Source organism: Rhagoletis zephyria, unplaced genomic scaffold, assembly GCF_001687245.7.
Source record: "Rhagoletis zephyria isolate East Lansing unplaced genomic scaffold, Rhagoletis_zephyria_1.1 Rzeph_scaffold_03480, whole genome shotgun sequence".
Lineage (NCBI taxonomy): Eukaryota > Metazoa > Arthropoda > Insecta > Diptera > Tephritidae > Rhagoletis > Rhagoletis zephyria.
Genome location: NW_016160563.1, coordinates 29,162 through 39,195, shown reverse-complemented (window position 1 = coordinate 39,195; position 10,034 = coordinate 29,162). Strand labels below are relative to the sequence as shown.

Genomic DNA, 10,034 nt, shown 5'->3' with positions numbered 1-10,034 from the left:
TCTCTCCGAAAACCCTTGGTTGTGCGATTGCGAAACTGAACTGCTATTATATACACTACGCGCACAGAGCGCACGCATACCCGACGCTGGCGATTTGTATTGCGCCAATTTTCCCAACGTAACCCTCTTGAATGTGACATTCACCGACGTATGCGTGCTGCCCACCAGCAGTTTGGGTTTGATGACGCGACTCATTGCCATCTTTCTCACAATTCTGCTGCTACTCAGTCTTGTTACGCTCTACTACAAATACGAGCTGGAAGTCAAAATCTGGCTGCACGCACACAATTTGACTCCCGTTTGCTTCAGCGTCGACGATCTAGACAACGATAAAACGTTCGATGCCTTCATCTCATATTCGCACAAGGACAAATGCTACGTGAACAACACGCTGCTGCCACAACTGGAGCCCGGTGATCCACCATTTCGAATTTGTACGCACGAACGCAATTGGCTTGCCGGCGCCTATATACCGGAGCAGATTGTGGAGTCTGTGGCGCAGTCGCGGCGCACGATCATTGTGCTATCGCAGCACTTCGTCGAATCCGATTGGGGTCGCATGGAATTCAAAACGGCACATCAATGCGCCGTTAATGAGAAGCGTGCGCGCATTATAATAATCAAGTATGGCGAGATTACAAATATGGCTGGGCTCGATAGTGAGTTGGAGGCTTATTTGCGTATGAATACATATCTGGATTCTGAGGATCCACGATTTTGGCAAAAGTTGCGTTACGCAATGCCGCATAAAAGAGGTGAAGGGCGGAAGGCGGGCATGCTTGAGGTGAGCGGTAGAATCTACGTGAGTGGCCAAGTGGAATTGAACCAGTTGAAAAGCGAAAGAGAGGAGAAGTGAAAATATTGGAACTTTGCGCACAAAATATACGCCAAAACGAACGAATCACTTTTATATTTAAATTAAGTCAAATATATTATAAATAAAGAGGCTCGGTGAATTGGAAATATTTGTAATGTTGATAAGTCTTTAAGGGAAAGGAAACCATTCATTCAGTTTGATATTGAACCATGAACTTCGTCTTCGTCTATGAGCCATCTGTTCGTTGTACTAGGGTCCATAAACACACGCACCTGTTCTGTTCTGCTTTCGATTGGGAGTTGTGATCTGCATTTCCTAGAGCCGGAAAATCCCGGAGTTTCACAGTAAAAGGCTAGCGCCAGATACGATTTTACATTTGCAGCCCTCTCGAAGCTGCTGTTGCTTGTTTAAGAATAAGGACCATTCAACTTCAAAGGAAAAATAGCCAATCGGGCGATCATACCTTTGGGGATCCTTTCGCTAAAAAAGATAAAAGTATACGATACCACGCCTCAAACATAAAATGTAAGCTTGAATTGAGCTCAAACTCAGGAGTGTATTTGGAAAATCAAGCAGGAGCTTCAGCTCACTTTTAACGCATGAGACACAATAGGCTACTCTCTGGGTATCTACCGGTCATAATCATCTGCCCCCTCATATGCACCGGATTTGTCTAACTAAGCGGCAGGCCGCTCTACAGCCGAACTATGATAGTTGCATGTTTGACTCCACCAAATGTCTGATTTCTGAACTGATTTCATAGCATAGTTTTGTGCTCCCTGACGCGCTGCATTTTAGCTGTGCATAGGTGGTGCTGTGGCAACACCAGCAGGCATCGCTTAGCGGCTCGTAGGGCCGCTAGTCCCCGGCGATCGCATGAGCGCTGCATAGTTTAGATGTGTAACACATCTTGCTTGAATGTGAATCACAAACAGGAGATTTATATTTTATACGATAACCGACCGATTTGAGGCAGACGGGGCATATACATGATGAAGGAAATTGAAGCTAAATTGGAAGAAAAAGTCTATGTTAGGTATGGAATCCGGTTTCCTTATCTTGGTCTGACAGACCACAACCAGGAAAATCGCACATGTAGCAAAAAAAAACAGTTTTTTTACACCGGTACGAGGCTAGTAATTCCTCATGAAGCTCATAAAAGTCATGAGACAGTTTGTCTAAAAATGTTGATGAACCCAAAAAAGTTTAATGAAATTTTTCAAAATGGTCTATCACACCACAACGCTACTGGTAGGGTTATGTGATTTGATTGGAATACGGTAAGCGTACTTGTAGCGAATAATCGAAACAGATCGAAGAGTTTGGCTATTACTTTCAAACGTAGATTAACAGTGCTATTGCCGGCCGCCAATATTGAGCAGTCATCGCATCGAAATAAGAAAATCTATGAGAATCGCGGAAAGAACATCACTCTATGTATAACAGGCTTTTAATTCTTATATGTTTCAAAATTTGACCTATAAATAGTAGCGAAAACTTTCGCACGTCAGCCGATTCTGCGCACTGGAATTCCCCGCTGTTTCTTCGCCCGGCGACTGTGGTTTTTGTGACCTTTTTCAGAAATGCCTTTCCAACTGTTTTTTCTTTGATAACTCCCTATTATTGTTTTAAGAGATTCTTTGGTCCTCTGTGAAAGTCCCTAAAATTACCCTACCGTTTATATGGCATCCTTGAATTTGTTTCTCAAGCTTTTAGCGGAACTACCCGTCAAATTTCTTAAACTGAGGACTACTTTAGGATTAGCTACGATGTGTGGTGTACCTGGCATACGCTAACACTAGACATTCGCATAAGGAGCAGATGTCTTCTATTTTATTTTTGAGATTAACGCTACCGCAGTGGCTATTGCATGGATGAACTATTTTAGCGGCGTGTTCATCAAGGAATCGGTGTCCCAAAAAGCTGTAGCTGTTATTATGAGCGAGATACCATCCTCTTACCAAGCATGGAAGGATTTCCGTTCTTGGCTTGCCAGACTTGAGCTTTGATATTTTGCAGATCGTAGAGAGTCATCTGAATTTTAGGTATATTTCTCGTTGGGACAGTCCGAGTAGACAACGTAATGTCTCTGATTCATATTCTTCAAGGTAGGCTTCGACTTCTGTCAGTTCGTCAAAACAATCTTTCCCATGCATTGGGGGCAGCCAAGAACATCGTCATGGTGATCAATTGAAGATTATTTCGATATTGAGATTATTTGCTGCAAGCTCTTTTAAAGAATACTCTTTAAACGAGTAAATTGACATGCTAACTAACCACCATATTTTCTATATACTTTTTTCAGATAAAAGATGCCTTAAAGGACTAAAACTAAAGGTCTAAAGGGTCTCCTTAAACTATGACCACAACTCCTGGAATGTTTTGCGCCTCAGCTCAAAATCTGGCTGCCTGTCAGTTCTTATTACTCCTAACAATGAACGCGCTCGCCCAGTCGAATATCTTCTCGACCACTAAGAACCCGTTGCTAACGAAACAGAAAGTCAAACCAAATGGCCCACAGACTGCATTCAAAACCTGCTACGAGGGCAAATGTCAATGCAAAGAAAAAGTGACCAATTGCTATTTGAGTGATCGTAGCGGCGCAGTGATATTTGAAATTGCAAGCAGCGCTGAACAGGATACGATAACACTGACCTGTGAGGGCTCGCCAAGAGATACCGATTCCCTTTTGAACCAGATTTCGCATAAGTTCACATTTCATTCGGCGTCCTTTAAGCTGAGAAACTGCGCACAACTACCGAAAATGTTGCGGCGTCCCAATGTGACTTACATGGGCGATGTGGAGTTCAATACACAAATGCTGGTACCTGAAGAGTTTTTCTGGCACGCAAAAGGCTTACTGACGCTGAGATTTAATATTACAACCGATGACTTGGAAAATAGCTTTCCGCCGCTACTTTTTCACAAACTAAAGGAGCTAATTAATTTGGAATTGATAATAGTTTCCGATGCTACATTGGTCACAGTGCCCGAGCTGATGTTACATGAGCTCCACGGTTTGGAAGTTCTGTCTCTATATGTATACCACCTTGAAACTGGTTATTACGAACCGTTGGATGCACGGCGCACGACCGTACGCAACTTAAGCAGCGCACACTTTCGCGATCTATGGGCGCTAAGAAGCCTGCTGCTGGACGCAAATAACCTGCAGACGTTGAATGATACTATGCTTATGCCATTGCGCGAATTGAACCAACTGGGCTTGAGCCTGAATGGTTTAGAACAGCTGCCTGCAAATTTGCTTGCAACGCAAAGCAAGCTGGTCGTAATAGACTTGAGCATGAACTCGCTAACATCACTGCCGCTGGGCATATTCAAAAACACGCCACTGCTTTGGAAGCTGCAGCTAGCCGAGAACCGCTTCAAAACGCCCACGAATATTATAGAGAGTGTGCGGCCGCTACGTTATCTCCACCAACTCGACCTGAGCAACAATCAACTCGTGCAGTTGTGGGGCACTGGTAGCCTAAGCAACCGCTCGCTCTTGACGCGCACTAACATTAGCGCACCGCTGGAAGTGCCACAATTCGCAACGTATGTGAGCTGGGAGCGCGGCGCATTCAATGAGCGCCAAATCAATCTTACTTCAATCAATCTGCGCAAAAATCGCATAGCGCAATTCAACTTGGACTGGATCGCCGTTGGCGGGCTGACTTGTCCCTACGAGCTCAATCTGCTCAACAATAACATAAAAAATATTTATGCTGCCATACAGCCGTTGGGCAGTACCCACAGATGCAAACGACGACTGATGTTGCAGTTCAATCCACTGAACTGTGACTGTAGCCTTGCGTGGGTCTATAGCAGCAACTTGCTTACGCGATATGAACAGTGGACCTGCGCAGCGCCGCCGCGCTTGCAGGGAAAACTGCTCAATCAGCTGCAGCGCAGTGATCTCTGCGCTTGGCCGCCCGCCTTTTGTCCAGAACGCTGCAGGTGCTCGTACGAAAGGATGTCTTCGCTGATTGTCAACTGTACAGGCGCGCAACTGCAAAGCATTTCGCAGTTACCGCGTCCCGAACAATTTGCACTGGCTCGTACAACACTTTACCTTGAGCGCAATAACTTTTACGAGCTGCCGGCAAATACGACTTTCGGTTATGCTAATGTGACACATATTTACGCGGCGCATAATCGGCTTGCCTTCATTCTGCCGTCGCATATCCCATCGAAGCTATCAGTGCTCGATGTGCGTCACAATCGGCTGGAGCGCTTGAGTGATGGCTTTCTACGCAACTACCTCAACGAGAGCGACACACTGAAGGAACTCTATCTCTCCGATAACCCTTGGTTTTGCGATTGCGAATCGGAGCTACTATTGCGCATTGTGAGCTTACAGCGTTACACGCATACCTGACGTCAACGAATTACGCTGCGCTAATTTCGCGAACACGCCACTACTAAATGTTACCTTCTCAGCAGTATGCACAACTCCCTTTCGCTATGCTAGCTTGCTAGCACTGCTCATTGCCATCTTTTCCACAGCAGTCGTGGTGCTCTCACTGATCGCACTCTTCTACAAATACAAACTGGAGGTGAAAATTTGGCTCTTCGGACACGACATGTTTCTGTGTTGCATCAGTGAACACGAGCTAGACAAAGACAAAACATTCGATGCCTTCATTTCTTACGCCCACCAAGATCAACACTACGTCAACGATACACTGCTGCCGGGTCTGGAACAGGGTCGTTCGCCTATTTCGTATTTGCACACACGAACGCAATTGGCTCGCTGGTGCTTTTATACCCGAGCAGATAATAGGTCGGTCGAGCAGTCGCGTCGCACGATTATTGTGTTGTCGCAGCATTCGTCGAATCGGATTGGGCACGCATGGAATTTCGTACGGCGCATCAGTGTGCACTGAATGAGGGTCGTGCGCGCATAATCATTATCAAGTATGGGGAGCTTACGAATTTGCAGCAGCTAGATAACGAGTTGCAGGCCTACTTGAAACTAAACACCTATTTGGAATGGAACGATACGAGATTTTGGAATAAGTTGCGCTTTGCAATGCCGCATAAATTTGGTGAGGGACGAAAGTCGGGTATGCTGGAAGTTAGCAGGAGAGTTTATTTGACGGAGGAAGTGGAGTTGAATGAATTTCAGCAATAAATGAAATTTAAAAACTATAAAAGGAAAGCGTTTACAATAGCATATATTTCATAAAAGAGAGTATAGATATAGAGATAGATATAGAGTATATATAGAGTATAGTTTAAGAAACCAAACTCGCCATCGAATTGTTACGAATTAAGTAAATAAACAATTAAAAGTATTTTAAACAATAAAACTCGCAAACGATAACTGCTTGTACTCGTCTCTACGTTTATTCTTCAACTGACTTGAATGCAACGTGGTCGCAGATAGTGTAGCCTCAATAACTCAATTTAAAATATATCGGAACAAAGATGCCACTTAGTTATAACATCATAAATATTACATATGCAATTTGTAGCGCTGACACAGTTTTGTATCTCTATAAAAAGCCGATCCAGTTGTCCTAACAGAATCAATAATATATATTTGTGAGGCCAATCTAAGCGACATATCAGAATCTTACCTTCACGAGACCTGAACAGCTTTCGGGAAAAATGTAATATGTTCAATATTATTGCAACCAACATTCTTCAACAAGATACGTCTTTTATCGGACATTTTCAAGATTTTCTGGTGCTTTTACGGTACTGACAGAAACTTTTTCGGAACTTTTCGGGACTTAAGTTTTTTATTTTTTGGGATTTTTCAGAACTTTTCGGAATGCTTCGTATTTTATTTTTCTATAAATTTAGGGATTTTCTTATGCTTTTATGGAATTTTTTTTCGAAATTCGGAGACTTTACGGATTTTGTGCAGGTCTCTTAGAATTATTATTTTTTTGTTTTTACTTTTAGTGACCATTTCAGCTGTTTTTTGTGAAGATTCGTAATGAGGCCTATTGTTATACCATTTATGTAGTAGTGTAGTGGCTCAGGGTTGATTCAGACCATTTAGCTAGAAATAGGACCATTAGGAAGCATTATAGTTTGCAAATTTTCGCCGTGCTTAAGTCAGACGTACAATCGAAAAAGTAATAGGGTAGACACCGCAGCATAAGTCGGGCATAGGTCGGTCAATTAGAAGAAGTTCGTTGCGCGTTGCCAGTGGTATACCGAATCTGAGGAGATCATCCATCGAGCCGTAATGATCTGGCAGTCGATTACCAAATTTTAAAGATAGCTCTTTCGAGTAAACGCCACTACTTCGACTACTCTTCGGTTTAATTTGTACGCGCCACTATATATTTTAGGAGAGTGAGAGTATGTTTACAGAACGGAACTTTTTTCCATTGGCTTCTCGAGGTACGCAATTCTTGTGGTAAAGTGATTTTAAAAGGCGAAAGTGGAAACTTTATAGTTCGGCTACTTTAAATTTGTTACGCAGGTGTCTACAATTTTGTAATGGTTCAATGTCGTGGCCTTCCATTTATCCAATGTGGGGCACCGAAATTGTGCATATGGAAAGTATTTACCCTGATTGCTCTACTGCTCGCCTGTAGTTTACCATAAAGCTCCGTAGCGAAAAAATTTCGTGCGATTTCTAAAGCTTTAGCTGGCGTGAAGGTTCAGTTTTAAACATTTGCACCGCTCTCTGCAGTGCACTCACCGTGGCTTAATGTCCCATTTTTTTATTTTTAAAAGTAGATTTAGAGGAATATGGGATAGTTATGGTTTCTTTGGTTTTTTACTCGGTGTTCCGTATCCAAAAAAGCTTACTACCTAAGAACATGCCCAGGTATCTAATTGCATCCGCCAGAGTCAATGTGACGACATTCAGCGAAGGAAATCGGAATCGGGGTAGTTTGTTTTTAAATTACCACAACTTTTAAGGAATTTTGTATAAGTTCGTGCAAAGCCTAAGGGCCTAAGTAGGTCATCCGCGTACGCTATGGATTGACAGCCCGTGGCCTGTAAGCGTAGTAGAAAACTGTTCATCGTGGGGTTCCGTAAGAACGGGGAGAGCGCACCTTCATGTGAAGCGCCTCCTAATGTATATCTGGTGACATGTGGGTAGGTATGAAAGGATATTTACAAGCAGAAGTCATAAATCAGGTACTCAACGTCAAATGATGTGAAAGCATAATATGGACTTCCTCTTTCTAAACACAAATGACTTTCCATACAACCGAGGGTGTTATTTAGCGATCAAGTGGAATGCAAAATATTTGCGGAGATTATTAAAGACACATAAGCGAAAGAGGATAAAAAATAGAAATATGTGCAAGAAAAAAATCGGTAAAGGAGTAAGACACATATAAGGACACACATGGGCATCATAAGGATTTAAAGCAAAAATAAGAAATAAGCGATGCAAAATGGAGGTGGGGAACTTATCGACAAAGCTGCCACAACAATTTGTCATGCATACGCGCGCGCATACGAAAGCTTCTTACGACAGGACACAATCGCAAGGCGCCATGCAGCATACCGACTACTCGCAAAAGGATATCTACAGGAAATATGGGAAAGGAGTTGAAATATTTCTGCCACTGTTGTTGCTGTTCTTGCTGCCATTGAGAATGCAAATAAATCATTTACGTTGCAAATACACTTGAAATAATTTCGCATTTGTATCGACTGAAGGAGTAGTATAGCAACTCAGAACTGTCAAATGCACGCGGGCAGACAAGGATGCCAACTGCCTGCCATTAGCTTAAGCCACAAATGCTGGCAAACACGTTGGCGTGCAGCTTATTCTAATACGTGAGGGAGGCGGAGGCGGCCGAATGAGTTGCGTGCGGCGTATATAAATCAAAAATTGCATTTGATCTTTTTCGCATTTGTTTATATGAGGTGATATAACCGCGAGCGCCACTTATCCGATTGTGTGTCGGAAATACTCCTTTTATTGGATCATCTTCAATTGTGCGTAAATTGGTTTACTGTAAAATTTAGGATTGGTTTTTTTCTCGAATGTAGTATATGTTGGAGATGCTATTGATATCCCCATTACTTTATGAAGTCAGAGAAGGAGAGATGAACTTTGAAGTATTCTGTTGTATCGGTTGACAGGCGGTTGGTGTCTACCTTAGGCAGGTTCTCAGATATTTCTGTTCCCATAAGATGTCTACAGAGATATTTAAATCCTGATCAAATGAAGTTAGGATAGTTAAAAGCGATCATCAAGCTCCTTAAAATATATGTACCAATAAAGGTCTGAAACGATTTCCTAACGGATGCCTAAGACGCTCCTATGGCCACCTAAGGTCAATAGCTAGCCAGGAATGCCTCACGAATTTGTGACTTCGCATGTATTTCTTCTTGGTCAACGCTAAGTAGATTAGAAGCCTAGAGTAGCTTAAACACTGTCAAAGGAACTCCTAACACATGGTCTATGGAGAAACGATATCGAGGGTGTTCTAAGTTGTCACTTCATTGGCCATGCAGTTTTATGCAAAGTCGTTTTGAACCAAACGCAATGTTTTCAAAGTATTCAGGAGTAGTGAAGAGAGATACATGACTCAAGATACTTTTCAGGATCAAGACCTCCCCCTTTGGAAGCCATAGATACCTCGTTGGGCTGCTTAGAGTGGATTGCTAGCCAAATGTAGAATCCGTATTCCAGCTCTCTAAGCACGACTGACATTAAGCACGACTGACATTAAGCACGCTTTCTCTTTGCCTATTCGTTAGCCATGCAATGTCGCTTTGAGTCATATCCACTTTTAAACTTACTGACCTATTAAGATTGCTCAAACAATGACCTTAGTGGGATGATTGCAACTTGGCTATCAGAATAAATATTTATCACTGAACAAATTTAGTGCCTAGCCACATTTCTCTTGGTCGATAGTCCCGATTTTGTTTATTCCTTTATGCCTATAACCTAGAAACATTCAGTTTACCTATTGAGATTAACCTATACAGTCCTACACCCCAAAGTGATAGCGCTGGTGATTGCCACTTTTGGATACTATCGGCTGGTTTCTCCAACTCAACTTAACTTAGTTTAGCCATTTTTTGGACTTACTCGTTTCTCCATCTAGGCCAAGCCAAAAGTTAGCCTACTTTTTAATCAGCTTATTCTTGACTAAGTCCAAAAAATTGCTAAACTAAGTGCAGTTGAGTTGGAGAAACCGGCCCTATGTATTTTTGCTTCCGCAAAACCAATCAACAGTTTCCGTTTATTGAACTCCGCTGATTTTTTTAACAATGCATT

General features: G+C 42.6%; 2 protein-coding genes and 1 pseudogene across 2 annotated transcripts; all 3 read left to right on the top strand.

The window, feature by feature from the left end:
- Positions 1–67: 67 nt before the first annotated feature.
- Positions 68–3,146, top strand: LOC108369061 (protein toll-like; the record flags this gene model as incomplete). Its single annotated transcript, XM_017624035.1, has 2 exons — positions 68–784; positions 3,123–3,146. Coding segments are annotated over 2 exons (741 nt in total), but the record flags the coding sequence as incomplete, so codon positions are not given.
- A 105-nt stretch (positions 3,147–3,251) lies between these two features.
- Positions 3,252–5,195, top strand: LOC108369060 (protein toll-like). Its single transcript, XM_017624034.1, has one exon. It carries the CDS (start codon positions 3,252–3,254, stop codon positions 5,193–5,195), a length of 1,944 nt encoding a protein of 647 aa, XP_017479523.1.
- A 205-nt stretch (positions 5,196–5,400) lies between these two features.
- Positions 5,401–5,951, top strand: LOC108369059 (protein toll-like; annotated as a pseudogene).
- Positions 5,952–10,034: the final 4,083 nt, after the last annotated feature.

What these genes read in the sequence shown, in the direction of transcription:
- LOC108369060 (XM_017624034.1), top strand. Translation starts at nt 3,252, where the DNA reads ATGAACGCGCTCGCCCAGTCGAATATCTTCTCGACCACTAAGAACCCG.